This window comes from Equus przewalskii, chromosome 17, assembly GCF_037783145.1.
Source record: "Equus przewalskii isolate Varuska chromosome 17, EquPr2, whole genome shotgun sequence".
NCBI classification, from domain to species: domain Eukaryota; kingdom Metazoa; phylum Chordata; class Mammalia; order Perissodactyla; family Equidae; genus Equus; species Equus przewalskii.
Genome location: NC_091847.1, coordinates 10,738,683 through 10,757,716, shown reverse-complemented (window position 1 = coordinate 10,757,716; position 19,034 = coordinate 10,738,683). Strand labels below are relative to the sequence as shown.

The window sequence follows — 19,034 nt, the reverse complement described above, 5'->3', positions numbered from 1 at the left end:
AGTCAATGTACATACCTTAATTTAGAAACACTTTATTGCTAAAAAATGCTAACCATCATGTGAACCTTCAGTGAGTTATAATCTTTTTGCTGGTAGAGGGTCTTGTAAAAAATGCAGATCTGAAAAGCACAGTAAAGTGAAGCACAATCAAACAAGGTGTGCTTGTATCCAAAATCATGTCATCTGCAATTAGAGATAATCTGCTGCTTTTCTCTTTTTCTTGCCCAAGTGTCCTGGCTAGACCCTCCAGTATAATGTTAAATAAAGTAGTGAAACCAGACATTTCTTGTCTTGTTCCTGATCTTGGTGGGACAACTGTCAGTTTTTCACCACTAAGTGTCATGTTACCCATGGGTTTTTTTATAAATACCCTTTATCAGATTGAGGAAGTTTCCTCTGTTACTTAGTTTGTTGAGTGTTTCATCATGAAAAGGTATCCTTTTGTCAGATGCCTTTTCTGTATCTATTGAGATGATCATGTGGTTTTCGTCTTCTGTTCTGTTAATGATGGTATTACACTAATTGATTTTGGATGTTAAACTAACATTGCATTTCTGGGGTGAACCTTACTTGTACATGGTGTGATTCTTTTTTATGTTGCTCGATTTGATTTGCTAATATTTTCTTGAGGTTTTTGTATCTATATTCACACATAGTGGATTTTTTATTTTTAATTGTGGTAAAGTACATAACATAAAATTTACCATCTTAACCATTTTTAAGTGTACAATTTAACAGTGTTTATATTATATTCACACTGATGTGTAAACAATCTCTAGAATGTTTTCATCTTGCAAAACTAAAACTCTATACCCATTAAACAACAACTCTCCATTTTAATTTATAGAGATTTTTTAAATTAATGTTCTAATTATGGGGTATATTTATATGATTTCAAAGTAAAATATAAAAGAAGGAAGTATATTCAGTCAAGTCTAGTCTCTCTGTCTCATGCGCCCTATTCCCTTCTTCCCTTTAGAGGAAACCAGTTTTAATGATTTTTCCTTCCCTTGCTGCTTTTTTTTTTTTTTTTTTTTTGAGGAAGATTAGCCCTGAGCTAACATCTACCACCGCCAATCCTCCTCTTTTTGCTGAGGAAGACCTGAGCTAACATCTATGCCCATCTTCCTCTACTTTATATGTGGGACGCCTGCCACAGCATGGCTTGACTAGCAGTGTGTAGGTCCATGCCCGGGATCCAGACTGGTGAACCCCGGGCCACCAAAGTGGAATTTGTGAACTTCACTGCTATGCCACTGGGCTGGGCCTTTTTTTTTTAACATGTACATTGAGGCAGATACATAAATATTTGTATTCCCCGCTCTTTCTTTTATAAAGATAATATGTTGTATGCACTTTTCTCTACCTTGCTCTTTTTACTTGACAAAACATCCTGCCATCATTCTGTAGTAGTCTATAGACTTTTATTCCACCCGCCCTCCCCCTCCCCCCACCACTACATATTATTCCACTGTGAGGATGTACCACGGATGACTCAGTCCCTTTCTGATGGCAATTTGGATTGTTTCTACTTTTTTGTTACTATAAATAATCCAGCAGTGAATAGCCTCATTTATGAAGATATGTTTTCAATTTTTTTCCTAAAAGTTTATCTTTTGGATACATTCCTAGAAGTGGGATTGCTGGGTCAGTAGATAAATTGATGTAATTTTGTTAGATGCTGCCAAATTCCCATCCATAGGAGTTGTATTTTACATCTTGGTTAGCAATATATGACTGAGTTTTGCCAACAGAATATTGTCAGGCTTTTTTATTTTTTGCCAGTCTGTTGATGAGAAGTGATACCTCTGTGCAGTTTTACTTTCATTTTTTTATAAGCAAGCCAAGAGAGATGTTTGTCATTTTTCTTGCTTTCTGCTTTTTGTGATCAATTCTATTTTTTATATTTTATTTTTCAGAGTCAATACAGATTTGTATGTGAAGCTATTTTGAAAGTTTATGAAGAAGGATTTGTTAAACCCTTAACATCATCATCAAATAAATAAGAAAGCAAAAAGTCTGGGATACGTGTTGGAAAACCACTTTCCATTATATTCACTGTGCCATAATACTGCTTGCAGGAAAATGGCATCTAAACAAAAACAATGAAGAACTAACAAAAACTGAAAACTTCAGCACTGTTGCACTTTATGTTTAAAAAAAGTCCCTCTCTCAAAATCTGTAATTGATGTGTGTGAAGACTTTCATGCTTTGCTCCGAACAAATAGTGACTAACTGAGTGTGTTCAGGGTAATTTATGCAATTCTGTGGTGGCGCCATGCAGTCCGCTTCTGGGAGAATTGCCACAGACAAGGCTCAGAATTATCATCTCTATTGATAAACCTGTATCTTGAAAGCAAAAAGAAGTCAACATCAGGAGTCAGCTCTGGTGTTTTCCAGTGATTCATGTACTTACTATACTGATTACCAGATTTTATTTTTAAAATTTTAGCAATATCATTCTCAATATTTAGCCAGTACACTGCCTATGGATGCAGCACGTCTTTCCCTACACTCCCCTGTAGAGGCCTGCTGTTCGCAAGAAGAAAGGTGGAATTTGCTTTTCCCAGGAAATGCTGCACATTGTCCATTTACCAGCATCTTACAGAAAGTATAAATATGAATCTACAAATTTTCTTGAATTTAATAATGTAACTTATATTTATCATAACGTTGGCTTATTCCAAATCATGTGATTTCACATACTTGATGTAAAGGAATGCATGCATTGTGTCTTAACCCCTTAAGTGCCTTGAGACGTCTTTGTATGTCTAATGAAAAGGCACTCATTTGACCCCACTAGGAGGTGTGTATGTATATTGTACATTTACATTTTTAAGCATTTTGAATCAGTTCACGTTCTAAAAAATAGCTCCATGTATTGAGAGTTATGCAGTCAAAGAAGGATAAGGAAATTCTATTTCTTCATTCCTGTATTTTGCCACAGGAAGCAAAGATAATTTGTCTTCTACCGAGTGAGCGCTCTGCTGCTGTGGAATTGTTCACAGTCACATTCCTTTCCTGAGGGACAAGGCTTACAGTTTAGCAGCTCAAGTCAAAACAGGCTTTATTCTTCAAACTTCATATTTATTTTATCCCTAACTTTAGAAATGGCATCTAATATGCACATTAAAGTTAAATGTATTGATACTCTAAGCTAAAGTTAGAGCAATTAATTGTGATTTATTTCTATCGCTAACTAAATGATTACCCTTCAGCATTAATTTCAGTTCATATCAAGCTTTGTTCACACTGGTCTATTGGTTGGGATACTTCAAACGAGGAATGAAACGTTGTTGACTTATTTCTAAATGTAATCCCTCAATAACTGAAGTGAGGGTTTTCTTGTCATTTTTGTGTACAATTAAATTACTCCAGTTGATAGATGCTTTTGAAGTTATCAGCATGTTACTGTGGAGAGTTTGGACCGTCTGGCCTGGTGGAGGGTCTGACTCCCTTTAAGGGTGTGTACATTCTCCTCTTCAGGTTGTTTTATTTTTAAGTCTACAGAGAGAGAGAACTTTAAAATTGCCCTGTTTTAATATAAGTGGAAAGTTGCTCACTTATTGAAGTGTTATATAACACAATTATTTTATATGGATTATGGCTAAAATAGATTCATTTACTAGTGGTTTCTGAATATTTCTGTATAGTCTTGATAAAATTTAGAGTTGAATGGTAGATATTTTGAAATGCCGTTTAGTATGAGAAGAAAAAAAGGTACATTTTAAAATCTTGAGTATAATCTAAATGATGTTGTTTTGAATATTCAAAATTCATAATCATAAGTTTTAGGAAGTTAAGTCCTAAACATTAATAACCAAGATACCAAATAAATTATTGCATTAAAATAGTGTTGGGTTTTTTTAAAGAGAAAAGTAAACATAACCATTATATCAAAGAGATTCTCTTATCTATTTCTGGGTTTCACAGTCAAGACAATATAAGATAGTAAATAAGTAGTCTTATTTGAACATTCCGTTTTCTACCAACAGATAAATGTAATTGAGGCTGCTGTGTGACATCATGAAAAGGTAAATCATGTTGGGGGTCTACATGATTAATAACTGCTTTCGGCAGTTGTGTTTCACCTGCATTTTAAAAATCTGCCTGTTCTAACTATATAGACAGAACATGACAGCCATAGATTAAAAAGATACAGTCATACAGATAGAAGCAGAGAAGTGTGATGGTTGGCATGTTCTTTAATTTAGGGCTTTGTTTACACTTCTGAGAGCAACTCTAACAATTTGTTGGCAATGAGCACTGCTGCCTTTTTTAATCATTAATGCCTGTCTTTAAATGATAATATATTAGAAGTTTAGACTTATGTTTAAATTTCTCATATATGAATTTTTCATCTGGGAGCTACCCTCTGTCAGTATTTTTATGTACAGAAAAGATCCTTTTATAAAGGCACTAAAGATTTATTAGGATCTTAAATTTAAAAGAAACTATCCTTCACAACTTATTAGAATGTATGCTAATTATGCTTCCCTGTACACACACCACAGATAAGACTTTATCCATTACACCTGAGAATTCTTTAACCTGTTTATCAGTCTAAATAGGGCTCTAGAAATAATCCTAGCTTTCATTTGCCAAGTAGTTCTAGATTCCATTCATATCAGTGTAATATTGTGTGTTTAAAATGCCAAATTTCTTGTATCTAAACTACTCTCCCCCTCCTGCAACCAAACTGCACCCCTGCTCCCCACACACACTCAAGAAATCAGTGCTCTCTGTTATTCTCACAAGTGGAAATAGATATTGGTGAATCATGGGGCTTTTGTCAGTGCCAGGAAATGTTTGTGAAAATCTTAACTCTCTGATTTAGGATGATTTTACTATGTTCATTTCAAATGTTTTATTGAGCACCTGATTTGCGTCAGCACTGTGTGCATAGAATGTGGAATATTTTGGAATAGACTTTACATTCACAAGCAGAATTGGTAGTACTTGTTAAACCAGTGCATCCGTCTAAAATAGAGACAGAACAGCGTTAAGAAAGAATTTCTTTTGTATAGCCTGCTAACACAAGTTGAGGGGTGGGGAGTTGGTCATTTTGATTAAGAGTAAAGAGAAAACTTATATATAAACACTTCAAATGTATAAAGGTATGTTAAGCCCTTAAGACAGTTGCTTGAAGGCTTCAAGTACTGATATATAAACATAGAGATACTTTTGTGTGTTCACATATTTGTGTGTTTCACAAAGGCAAATGCTCGCAAACAGAGGTAAAGGATTATATTAATTACAGAGTTGTTTATAATTTGTTGGCAGGGCTGATCAGGTCTAATCAGATATTTGAGCAAAAGTCTCCCATCTCCACTAGAAGTACTATAACTTGAGAGCTGAAAGGAACCTGAAAGATTTTATCTAATCTCACTTTCTCCTATTTTTGACAACGTATGTGAATATCATACATTCTTGTGAACTTTAGTCTATTTCGGTTCAAGAATTATACTCAGGCAGTGTTTTCACTTAGTAACTATGAGGACTTTAGACGATGTCACTTAATTTAGAAAATAAGTAGGCTTTAAAAAGTGATCCTAACTAGCACCCAACTCAGTTTGCTAATCTTGCTTCCTTGATAGAACATAAGCTTTTGTGATATTTAGGCTGATGTATATGCAGTATGAAACATTCTGAAATGCAAGTTAGAAGACTAATTTTTAAAAGCGCTTAAAACATAGAACTAAGATTTAGAATATATGTCCACTTAAATCAAATAATTTATGTTTATAATGTGAACATTAATAGAATTAAAGCATTACTTGTTTTATAATCTTATCAGGAAGGGAGAAAGAAACAAGAATTTTTAACAATGTTCTATTTAATATCTGTGTTTAGAATATTTAAAATATTCTGGTGGTAAGGTTGCCAAAGTAGTTTTGAATTCATAAAAATTATTTATACCACAATAATGTGGAATATGTTTACATTTCTTTTATTTTGTAGTAATTTTGTAGTTCAGGTGAATTTGCATTTAAGTCGATTAGAGTAAATACATATGGTAAATATTTGTTGGAATGAACATCTGTTGATACTCTGACAAGACAAAGATAAATTATGCCACAGCTTGCTTTTATGTAAAAGCTGCTACATCAACAAAGTGTAACTACCTTATATCAACATTGCTTACTTCTCACATGTGCTTCAGCTAGCCAACTACAATTTCTGCAACCATTTTTCGTGTGTCTTGTTTCCTGCCAGAAAGATAGCTATGTTATTGAAAACCACTGGATTAATTTTATCAAATATCAGAATTACTGATCTGTTGGCAAAGATTTATTGGTGTGTTCACAAGTTGTGATCACACAACACAACTGTTTTAGAAAATTCTTAGAAAATTATACAGATACAAAGGAATTTACGTAATAAAAATTTTGAGGGCTAACAACTAATAGATAATTTCAGCAATTTTATAAAGAGTCCATGAAATGAATCCCTAAGTTGTATTTTTTTTGCTTCAATATACTTTACAATGCCTGCAGCCATCATCACCACAGTTTTTGTTAGAGCAGACTTCATTCTTCATAGCAATTACTACAGTAGGCCTTTCACCGTTATCAAAGACAGACAAGCCCTCTTTCAGCCAGAAATTAGACATTTTATTTTTATAATCTTGATGAAGTTGTCGTAGGTCGACACCAAATAGTTATTTCTATTTCCATATCTAAATTTGCTGCTATTTATTTGTATGTTTTTCTGCTGCAGTTTGTTGATTTCTAAAGTTTTATGGTCGTTGTTATTTTTATTTTAGTAATCCAAGCTAAATGTGCAGCCAGAAGTAGTATCCACTGGGATGCAATCTATCAACATTGACTAGATGTGGTTCAGTGCATAAATAAGTAAACCAATTTTTTAATTTACACAGTGAAAGATAATTAGCAATATTGCAAATTAAAGGCTACAGTTTTAGGAGAAAGGTCAGATGTTTTACTTCTTGAAACCTTTTAAAATTTCCAATACAAGAATGGAAATGTTTGAAAACCTTGTTATGCTCATAAATGTTTTAGTTAAACACTGTACAATTTTCCTATCTATTGTGTAAATGATAGAGAAAATATTTTTGTATGGACAAAAGATTGAAACATAACTTTTACTTCGTTTAAAAAGGAAAAGATGATATTTGTATGTCTTTCATGCTGTAAAGAAAATGAATGTATCTTTCAAATGTTATTAGAATTATGATTTAGTTCTGACGATATTCTGTTTTAAAAAAAAGTCAGCGAGGGATTGAAAAGCAGGAAAGGAGAGTGTATTTCATTATACATAATGCAATTTTAGAAGAAAAATGTAATTTTCTTTATAAACAAGCAATTGTTATTGAAGCATATTTCACATATAATGTACGTTGTTCTTCATTTTGCCTTGTTTTAGCTCTAGAATAGAGAATTTCAAGAAAATTTGTGCATACTGTTTTTAAGTATAAAATAATTGAATTCTAGACTTCTCTGGAGTGTGGAAGGGTGTTTTTATGTGAGGGTGAACATTCTGCTGTGTGTGTTTATCATGGAGGAAAGTTCTCAGGCTTTGTCCCTGGAAGCTACAAATGAGGACATCATTGTGAAAGTGCTATCTGAAGCCAGAAAACCGTGCCTGAGACTCAGCACAGTGAATACGTGCAGAGGCCCCTGACAGATCGTTTTGCCTTTTTATTCTCAAGATCTTGGACAGCTAGGACCGCTGAGCCCAACTCTGACTTGTAGCACTGGTGTCTTATATGCTTAAGGGTTTATTAATGCAGCCGAACAAAAAAACAACCGAAAACCCTGCATTTAAACCAACATCTTTAGGCATGATTAATTTGTTCAACAGTTTCTTGAAAAGGTGGTATTCATTATTTATCACTCATTAAACTTCACTCATTGGGGCCTTCATTATTTTGACCCCTGCTTCCTTCCCTCCAACTTGTAAAAAATCATTGGTATCCCTTTACAGTAGAGTCTTTGTGAAGTAAATACTCTGAACAACTAGAAGGTGATACCTTCCTTCGTTAACTCTTGTTAACAATTGTTATAAGCTTAGTATCAGGCCCCGTCAACCCTGGGAGTTTCCAAAATTTAACATAATTACTTGTGATAACCTCAAAGCCATCAAGGAAACTCAGCCCTGCTTACAATCTTAGACCCAAATGGAGAGTGATATGTGGTTTCCCCAAATCCACTGTAATCACAGTTGAGCCCATTTTACCTTTTATTTTAAAAGAAATTTTCTAGTTGTTATTCCTGAATTGTAGTGCTCCAATTATTTGCCTTCCTGGGCAAGAAAATTTCAGCCCAAATGTGGGATTCTCTGGCACCTATCTTTTCCCAACTTTCAGTGAGTTGATAAGATTATTCCTTTTTTCTTGTATACTGTAGAGTAGGTCAAATTTCAGTGCTGACATTGATTTTTTGAATTTCAAATACTAGCACTTTATTTCATGCTTACTACTGACTTAATTTATACATTTAAAAGTAAAATCTACGAGTTTTGTAAATATGGAAAAAATTTAATGGATTAATATGTAGAATTAATTGGATTGGACCCAAGTTTAAATGCTTTACGATGATCTCTTGATCATTTGATATTTAAAAGGTAGCTGGTGTGACTTGAGCTTTGCCACTTTTCTGTAGTTTATTTAGTACAATAAAGGCTACCTGGCAGACTGTCTTGCTGGACTCAGTTCCCTCAGCTACCCTCAAACAAGTTTGGTTTACGATGATCATTTCTGCTCTGCAATTTTGTACCATTATATGAATACTTGGAAGTTCGTTTGTTTAGTTTTGAATTGTACCTGGGGCGTAAGTCAGTACTGTACTACTAGTAAGCTGAAGGGGGCAAGATCCTGACACTTTATATACGTGTCAAGGGGCAGGATTTAAGAGACTAAAAGCAGTTTACATTAAGCTGTTTTTGTTTTCTATCAATAGAATATATCTGCTCAAAAAGTGAGAACTGTCCCACCCAGTGTTCCTGCAGCATCAGGATGTTGCGGTTAGAGTCTGTATTGTCATCTTTTCAAATAAGAAAAGCTAGTCTTTATTTTCTACAGTGTAGGCTTAACGTCAGGACAGTTTACTATATACACTCATCAGTGATATTTTTAAGTAGTAGTTTTAAAAATAATTATTTCTATGTAGAGGGTGTTTTACTTTGGGATTTTTTTTTTCTTGTAACAGGTGCTACGTGTACATATGAAGGGCAAAAAGTCACTTAGTTAAAAATCTAGTTTATTTCCTAATTAAAATAGAATTTTACGTTTTCTGCCATTTCACGTTTGATTGTACTGACCTAATAGCAAAATGGAATTAGCTCCTTAATTTTTGAACTTTTTCCCCTATTTCACACAAATATCTCTTTCCATATGGTTTGTTCCCATAATTAAGAGGCAAAGAAGCTGAGGGTTTATTTAAAATGTGTAAGCTTGAATTTGGTCAACACTGGGTAATTTGAAATCATCACTATGCATTTGCCAGTGCAGCTTGCTGTGTGCTTGAGAGGCCTTGTGTATTTGTCTTGATTAAGTGAAACATTAGCATTCCTGCAATTCATGTAAAAAAATCTTTGAATACTAACAGCAAACAGGATAAAAATGTTGGTTTGCATTGAAACTGTTTTAGTCCTAAGAGCGACCTATGTTATGTGAAATGCTATTACATATACTATGTTGGCCACATTTCATTTTGATTGAGAAATGGTTGTTCAGGTACAAACGTGAAAAAACTCTAGCTGTGACTTAATTGTTCACTTGCAAAATAAAGATGTGCTTTAGTAATTTAAATACAGGAGTTTTGAAGATCATTTGATGGGTGTTTTTTGGGGGGAGCTTTTCAAACAATGATTATGTTCATGAATGGGTGATCAGAAGGGACCAGGAGAACTCTAAGTGCAAAATTTATTTCTAGAATTACTGGCTCACATAGTGGCTGTATTTGTCGGGGCAGGTAAGTAAGGAACTAAAAGGGATTTAGAACATTAAAGAGTGTCTTAAGAAGCTCCTCCTTCACTGTGGCCACTGCTCGATTGCTCTCCTCCCCCAGCACCAGTCCCTCTGTTCTGGTATGCCTGATGTAAGACCTTGTTAGGCAAAATAAAGGACCTTTCTTTCTGTGCCTGAAGTCAGCTTGTCTCGTATCTTCCCCAAGTGCAGTTAGGAATGCCATTTTTCATCTGAAAGAAAATAAGTTCTTAGAGAAAATACTAATATTTAAGTAATTTCATATCTAAAAATAAACAAAGCAAGATGGCAAAAGTAAAGATTTTTGATTATACCATGACTCTGTTCTTATGGACATGATAATAAAAATTCACACAGTATAAGGAAGATCCAAGAGAAGTTCTGAAAGCCCCTTCCCCATACCCCACCCCCAAGAATAATGCCCTCAAACCAATAGCAACCTCTGTCAAATTTCTTGTATTTTCATCTGGGAGGAGGAAATGTGTGTGCTTGCATTTCTGTGTACATAGACATTTTGTTAATGTCAAAGGGATTGTACAATATATTCTGCAGCTTGCTCTATCATCTTGGAAATATTTCCATATCAGCATATTCAGGGCTACTTCATTCTTTTTAATCACTTAGCTTTCTACTCCATCATATGGATATCCATAATTTAGTTTCCTGATGCACACTTAGCTTGTTTCCAGTTTATACTGTACAAGCAATACTCAAATGAAATCCTCATGCAAATATTTTCATTAATCATTGCCAGTATATGTGTGGGGTAAATTTCCAGCAGTAGGATTGGTAGGTCATAAGGCACCTGCATTTTTAAATTTCAATAAATATTGTCTAATTGCAGAGATTATACCAGTTTATGCTTCCACCAAAGCATAAGAAACTTAATGTCTTTCCCTGCATTCTTATTAGAACTGATATCAGCCTTTATTTGCTCATCCCATAAGTGAAATATTTGGCATGCATTTCTTCTGTAAGGAGGTTAAGTGGATTTTCATATCTTTATTGATCCCTTGTATTTCTTGTTCTCTAAGGGAATAGAATAGAGATCCCAGAAATAAGTCCTCACATATATGGTCACAAAATTATTTTCTACAAGGGCGGCAGGACCATTCAATGGGCAAAGAACAGTCTTTTTGACAAAGTGTTAAACTAGACATCCATTGGCAAAAGAATGGCAAAAATTGAGAAGGATTAAAAAAACCTAAAGAGCTAAAACTATAAAACTCTTGGAAGGAAATTTAGGGAAAAATCTTTATAACATTAGATTTGGCAATGATTTCTTGGATATGACGCCAAAAGCATGACCAACAACAACAAAAAAAAATGGACTTCATTGAAATTAAAAACTTTTGTGCACCAAAGACACTGGCAAGAGTGAAAAAATCCACAGAATGGAAGAAAATTTTGCAAGTCATGTATCTGATAATGGATTTGTATAGAGAATATATCAAGAACTCCTAGAACTAAAACAAAAGCAATTTTAAAAGTTCAAAAATGGGCAAAGAACAAAAATTGACATTTCTCCAAAGAAAATATACATATGGCCAATAAATACATGAAAAGATGCTTACATCACTAGCCATTGGGGAAATGCCAACCAAAACCACAATGAGATACCACTTCATACACATCCAGGTGGCTTTAATTTTAAAAAAAAAAGAAAATAAGAGGTATTAGTGAGGATTTGGAAAAATTTCGACCCTCATGCATTGCCGATGGGAATGTAAATTAGTGTAGCCTCTGTGAAAGACAGTCTTGCAGTTCCTCAAAAAGTTAAACATAGAATTGCTATATGACTTGGCAATTCCACTGCTAGATGTATACTCAGATGGACTGAAAACAACTTAAAACAGATACTTTACAATAATGTTCATAGCAGCATTATTCACAATAGCCGAAAGGTGGAAACACGTTAACTGTAAAACAACAGATGAATGGTTAAACAAAATATAATATATACCCCCAATGAAATATTATTCAGCCTTAAAAAGGAATGAAATTCTGATACATGCTACAGCATGAAGGAATGGTGAAAGCATTTTAAGTAAGATAAGCCAGACAGAACAGGGCAAATATTGCATGATTCCACTTATACGAGGTACCTGGAGTAGTCAAATTCTTATATGTGGTAAGAGTAGATTAGAGGTTGCCAGGGCCTGGGAAGAAGGGAAAATGAGTTATTGTTTAACGGGTACAAAGTTTCTGTTTGGAGTGATGACAAGTTCTGGAAATAGTGTGAAAGTTACACAACATTGTGAATGTACTTAATGCCACAAAATTGTACACTTAAAAATGGTTAAAATGCTAAATTTTCTGTCATGTATATTTTACCATGATTAAAAATAATAAATTAGGGGCTGGCCCCGTGGCCAAGTGGTTAGGTTTGCACACTCTGCTTCAGCAGCCCAGGGTTTCGTCAATTTGGATCCTGTGTGCAGACACGGCACTGCTTATCAGGCCATGCTGAGGCAGCATCCCACAGCACAACCAGAGGGACCTACAACCAAGAATATACAACTATTGTACTGGGGGACTTTGGGGAGAAGAAGAAAAAGAAGAAAGAAAGATTGGCAACAGATGTTAGCTCAGGTGCCAATCTTTAAAAAAATAATAAATTACCCTCTAACAAATAGACAAACAAGAACAAAATGGAACTTTTACGCAAGAAAAATACAATATATGAAATAAAATTTCACATGGATCCAATAGCAGTTTAAATACTACAGAAGAAAAGATCAGTAAACTTGAAAACAGCAATAGAATCTATAAAAAATAAAGCACAGAGAAAAAAGAAAAATAATGGACAGATCCTTAGTGACTCATGGGATAATATCAAGGGATCTAACATATGAATAAGTGGGCTCCCAGAAAGAAGGGGAAGAAGAAGAACAAAAATATTTTAAGGTATACTGGCAGAAATTTTTCCAAATTTGATGAAAAATATCAGCCCTCATATTGTATATGCTCAGTGAACTGTGAGGAGGATAAACACACACACTCATACCACTACTAAGGCATTTCATAATCAAATTGCTGAAAGCCAGAATAAAGAAAAAAGAGGAAAAAAATAATAAAACTTACAGCAGAAATCAATGAAATTGAAAACAGGAAATCAATAGAGAAAATCCACAAAACCAAAAGTTGGTTGTTTGAAAGATCAATCAAATTGATAAACCTCTAGCCAGGTTAACTAGGAAAAAAGAGAGACGAGACAAATGCTAATATTAGAAATGAAAGGGCTGGGTGGCATAGTGGCTAAGTTCGGCATGCTCTGCTTCGGCAGCCCAGGTTCACAGGTTCAGATCCCAGGGATGGACGTCCACCACTCATCAAGCCATGCTGTGGCAGCAACCCACATACAGAATAGAGGAAAGATCAGCACAGATGTTAGCTCAGGGCCAATCTTCCTCAAGTGAAAAGAGGAAGATTGGCAACAGATGTTAGCTCAGGGCCAATCTCCTTCACCAAAAAAACCCCTCAACTAATTATTAGCCAATTGAGTGAAACACTGTACAAAAAGAATTATACACCATGATCAGGTGGGGTTTATTCTAGGTATACAGGGCTGTTTCAACATTCAAAAATTCGTTAATGGAGTCTTTCAAATCAACAAGTAAGAAAAGAAAAATCATATGATCAGTAGATTAAGAAAAAGCATTTAACTAAATCTAACACCTATTCATGATAAAAAAAAAAATTCTCAGAAAACTAGGAATAGAGGGGAACTTTGTCAATTTAATAAAGAACAATCACAAAATATCTACAGCTAATATCATAATGGTGAGAAACTAGATGCTCTTCTGCTAAGATGAAGAAGGCAAGGATGTCCCGTCTTGCCCCTCATATGCAACATCATATTGGAAGTTGTAGCTAAAGTAATAAGACAAGAAAAGGGAATAAAAGGTATACAGATTGGAAAGGAAGAAATAAAACTGCCTTTCTCCACAGATGACATGATTGTCTATAAAGAAAATTCCAAAGAGTCAACCAAAAAACTCCTAGAATTAATAAGCAATCATAGCAAGTTTATAGGACACAAGGTTAGTATAGAAAAGTCAGTTGCTTTCTTACATGCCAGCAATGAACAATTGAATTTTGAAATTAAAAACATAATATCATTTATATAAGCACACATACACACAAAAATGCCTTAGGTATATATCTAACAAGATATCTAAAAAATCTATATGAGGACAGCTACAAAACTGATGAAAGAAGTCAAAGAAGATCCAAATAAATGGAGAGTCATTCCATGTTCATGGATAGGAATATTCAGCATAGTGAGGGTTTCAGTTCTTCCCAATTTGATCTAAGTTTCAATGCAATCAAAATAAAATCTCAGCATGTTATTTTATGGATATTGAAAACTAACTCTAAAGTTTCTATGAAAGGCAAAAGACACAAAATAGCCAACACAATATTGAAGGAGAGGAACAAAGTTGAGGACCAACACTGCCCAACTTCAAGCCTTACTATAAATTTACAGGAATAAAGGCAGTGTGGTATTGGTGAAAGAATAGACAAACAGATCAATGGAACAGCATGGAGAGCACAGAAATAAATCCACACAGAGTCAACTGATCTCTGACAAAGGAGCAAAGGAGACATAATAAGCTTTTCAACAAATGGTGCTGGAAAAATTAGATAGCCACATGCAAAAAAAAAAAACAAAGATGAATCTAGGGGTTAGCCACATGGCCTAGTGGTTAAGTTCACACACTCCAATTCGGAAGCCTCAGTTTGTGAGTTCAGATCCGGGACACAGACCTAGACCACTCATTGGCCATGCTGTGGCAGCGACCCACATATGAAGTAGAGGAAGATTGGCACAGATGTTAGCTGTTACCACCCAAGACGGGGTTTGTCTGCCCGCCGAAAGACATGCCAATAGTCAACAGGCAAGGGGGTGGGAGACAAAGGGTTTTTCATTATAACTTGCTAGCAAGGGAGAAGATGGTGGATTAATGTCCGAAAAAACCAACTTACAGAACAAAGACTACAGGCCAGTTATGTACGGGGCTGGTCTCTGGGTGGGGGAGGCATCTGGTCTTAGTTCCTGATGGTCTTTTGTTTCACTGGATGTCCATCAGAGACTGAAGCAACACCCTATATCCTGATCTTTCAGTTGTCATTGATGATGGTTGTCACACAGACTCTCTGCCCGGGGGTCATCACATTCCTAAAGAACTCAAAAGAACAAAGTTATCAACTTGTAGCAGCTGGAAGGGGCCATAAAATCTACAGAGCATGTCTGGGCTAGTTAACTCTGATAAAGTTTCTTGGAACTCTGTCTTTCAAATGGCAATCATCTTCTGATCTGTTGGTCTTACTGTACCTGAATAATAATGTATATAATAGGTTTATAATAATAATGTTTTAATAGGCTGATAAAACCCATTAAAACACACCTCTCACAAAAATTAATACAAAAGTGATTATAGACCTAAATATGAAATGCAAAACTATCAAACTCCCGGAAGATGACAGAGAAGAAAATCTGGGTGACCTTGGGTTTGGCATTGACCTTTTAGATACAACACCAAAAGCACAATCCATGAAAGCAAAAACATTTATAATTGAACTTCATTAAAATTAAAAACTTCTATTCTGGGGCCAGCCCTGTGGCCGAGTGGTTAAGTTCACACACTCCACTTCGGTGGCCCAGGGTTTTGCCGGTTTGGATCCTGGGTGTGGACATGGCACCACTCATCAGGCCACACTGAGGTGGCGTCCCACATGCCACAACTCGAAAGACCCACAACTAAAAATATACAACTATGTACTGGGGGGATTTGGGGAGAAAAAGGAAAAATAAAATCTTAAAATTAAAAAAAGTTTTTTTTAAACACTTCTGTTCTGCAAAGGGAACCATTAAAAGAACACAAAGATAAGCCACAGACTGGGGGAAAATGTTTGCAAAACATATATTTGTTAAAGAAGTGGTATTCAAAATATACAAAGAACTCTTAAAACTCAACAATGAGAAAACAAACAACCAAATTAAAAATGGGCAAAATATCTGAACAGACATCCAAAGAATATCTACAGATGGCAAGTAAGCATATGAAAAGCTCCACATAATATGTCACTAGGGAATTTCAAATTAAGTCAATGAGATACCCGTATACACTTATTAAGAATGACTAAAATCCAAAGCTGACAGCAAATGCTGGTGAGGACGTGGAGCAGCAGGAGCGCTCACTCATTGCTGGTAGAAATTCAAAACGGGAAGCCACTTTGAAAGACATTTTGGCATTTTTGTACAAAATTAAACACACTCTTACTGTAAAATCCAGCAATATTGCAATCCTTGATATTTACCCTAATGAGCTGAAAACTTATGTCCACACAAAAACCTGTACACAAATGTTTCTAGCAGCTTTACTCATAATTGCCAAAACTTGGAAGCAACCAAGATGTCCCTCAATAGGTGAATGGATAAACTGTGGTATATCCATGCAATCGAATATTATTCAGCAATAAAAGAAATGAGCTATCAAGCCACTTAGAAGACATGAATGTTACCAATTGCATGTATGTGTCCCCCAAATTCATGTGTTGAAACCCTATCCCCAAGGAGATGGTATTAGGAGGTGGGTCCTTTGGAGGCAATTAGGTTTAGATAAGGTCATGTGGGTGGAGCCCCCATGATGGGATTAGCATCCTTCCAAGAAGCAAAAGGGACCAGCTCACTCTCTCAGCCATTTGAGGATAGACTCAGAAAGCAGTTGGCTAGACCTAGGAAGCAGGCTCTCACCCGACACCAGATCTGCTGGTGCTTTGATCTCAGAGTTCCCAGCCTCCAGAATTGTGAGAAATATTTGTCGTTTAAACCACCCAGACTATGGTATTTTTGTTACAACAGCCTGAACTGACTAAGACAATGGAAGAAACTTAAATGCATATTGCTAAGTAAGAGAAGACAATCTGAAAAGGCTATGTATGGTATGATTCCAACTGTAAGACATTCTGGAGAAAGCACGACTATAGAGACAGTAAAAACCATCAGCGGGGGGCCGGCCTGGTGGTGCAGCGGCTAAGTGCTCACGGTCCTCTTCGGCAGCCCCGGGTTCGCTAGTTCAGATGCCAGGTGTGGACATGGCACTGCTTGGCACACCATGCTGTGGTAGGCGTCCCACATATAAAGTAGAGGAAGATGGGCACGGATGTTAGCTCAGGGCCAGTCTTCCTCAGCAAAAAGAGGAGAATTGGCAGCAGATGTTAGCTCAGGGCTAATCTTCCTCAAAAGAAAAAAAATCAATGTTTTGGGAGGAGTGAGGGATGAATAGGTTGAGCTATATAGGACGTTTAGAACAGTGAACCTATTTTGTATGATGTTGTAATGGTGGATGCATGTTACTATACAATTGTCAACCCATAGAACGTATGACAAGTGGAGTGAACCCTAAAGTAAACTACGGACTTTAGTTCATAATAACGTGCAAATACTGGCTTATCAATTGTAACAAATGTACTGCACTAATGCAAGACGTTAATAATAGGGGAAACTCTGGGTATGGGGCGGGGAGGAGAGGTAAGGGGCTATATGGGAACTGTCTGTACTTTGTCCTCAAATTTTCTGTAAAGTTCAAACTGCTCAAAAAAAACCCTATTAATTAAAAAAAAAATTTGCCAGCCACCTCCCCCCAGCACTCTTCATCTGTTTCATCAGCACTCTTCTCCTGTTTCACTTGTGCACCTGACATATATATTTTACTTATTTATTTTGCCTATGGTCTAATTCCCCCCCATAAAGTTAGCTCCAGAAGGGTGGGGATGCTGTGTTGCTCGTTGCTATATCCCCAAGTGCCCTAAAACAGTGCCTGACATATAGTAGGCTCCTAATAAATTTTTGATGATTTCTTTAAAATGCCAAGAGTGGATGTAAAATGGAATCCTAACTGGTACTAAACAAATCCAATATTAGGCAGGAATACTTCCTCACCTATTTTAGATTCTGATGTTCAATGGCAATCCTGGGCATTCCTTCACTTCTGGGTTCGTCAATTTAATCTCTGCCTCTGTCATCATATGGCCATCTTCTCCCTGTTTGTGTCTACATTGTCTTTCTTCTGTGGGCATCTGTCTCTTTGTCCAAATTTCTCTTTCTTATAAGGATGCTAGTCTCATTGGATTAGGGCCTACTCTAATGGCCTCATCTTAATTTGATTACATATTCAGAGACCTTATTTCCAAATAAGGTCACATGTATAGATACTGGGGTTTAGAAGTGCAATATATCTTTTGTGGGACACAGTTCAACTCATAACAGTGTCCTACATGTCTCTGAGAATCTGTGTATTGTTCTTCATTCTTCTTCTTTTCTATTGTTCAAAGTGAATAATGTCAATTGACCTATCTTCAAGTTCACTGGTTCTTTCTTCTGCCGACTCAAATCACTCCAGTGAATTCCTCATTTCAGTTAGTGTACTTTTCAAATTTAGAATCACTATTTCTTTCTTTTTTGTATTTCTATTTATTTATTAATATTCTCTATTTGGTGAGATATCAGTCTAATAGTTTCCTTTTTTAGGTATGGTTTCCTTTGATTCTTTGAACATATTTAAAAATAGCTAATTTAAAATCTTTGCCTTGTAAGTCCAATGGCTGGATTTCCTCAGGGACAGCCATATTGACTGCTTTTTGTCCTGTGTAAGGGCCATAGTTTCTTTGCTTGTCTCACATTTTTTCTTGAAAATTGGACATCTTAAAAGATATAATCTGACAACTCTGAAAATCAGATTCTCTGTCTTTCCAGGGTTTTTTATTGTTGTTGTTGTTTGTTTGTTTAATTACTTTCCTGAACTAGTGCTGTGAAGTCTATATATATATTTTTAATCATACATAGCTACTGACATCTTTGTTCAAGTTAGCTTAGTGATCACCTAATGACTGGATGGAGAGTTCCTCAAATGCCTGGAACTAATAAGTCTCCAATCTTTGTGCAGGGGCTGTGTGTGTGTGTGTTGTGGCTCATCTTTAGCACTCTGCCAGGCAGTTTACAACTCTGTCTTAGCCTTCACTTCCTGATTGAATAGAGTCTCAAGGTTAGCCAGAGTTGAGAGCCTTCTCAGAACTTTCC

General features: G+C 35.7%; 1 protein-coding gene across 5 annotated transcripts in view; it reads left to right on the top strand.

The window, feature by feature from the left end:
- Positions 1-9,772, top strand: part of PTPN4 (protein tyrosine phosphatase non-receptor type 4) — a 220,212-nt gene extending 210,440 nt beyond the window's left edge. For all 5 annotated transcript variants that reach the window (XM_070581110.1, XM_070581109.1, XM_070581112.1 and 2 more), the window contains one exon: positions 1,920-9,772. In XM_070581110.1, coding sequence (XP_070437211.1) covers positions 1,920-2,006 — 87 coding nt within the window. In that variant the 3' untranslated portion in view covers positions 2,007-9,772. The remainder of the gene's footprint in view (positions 1-1,919) is intronic.
- Positions 9,773-19,034: the final 9,262 nt, after the last annotated feature.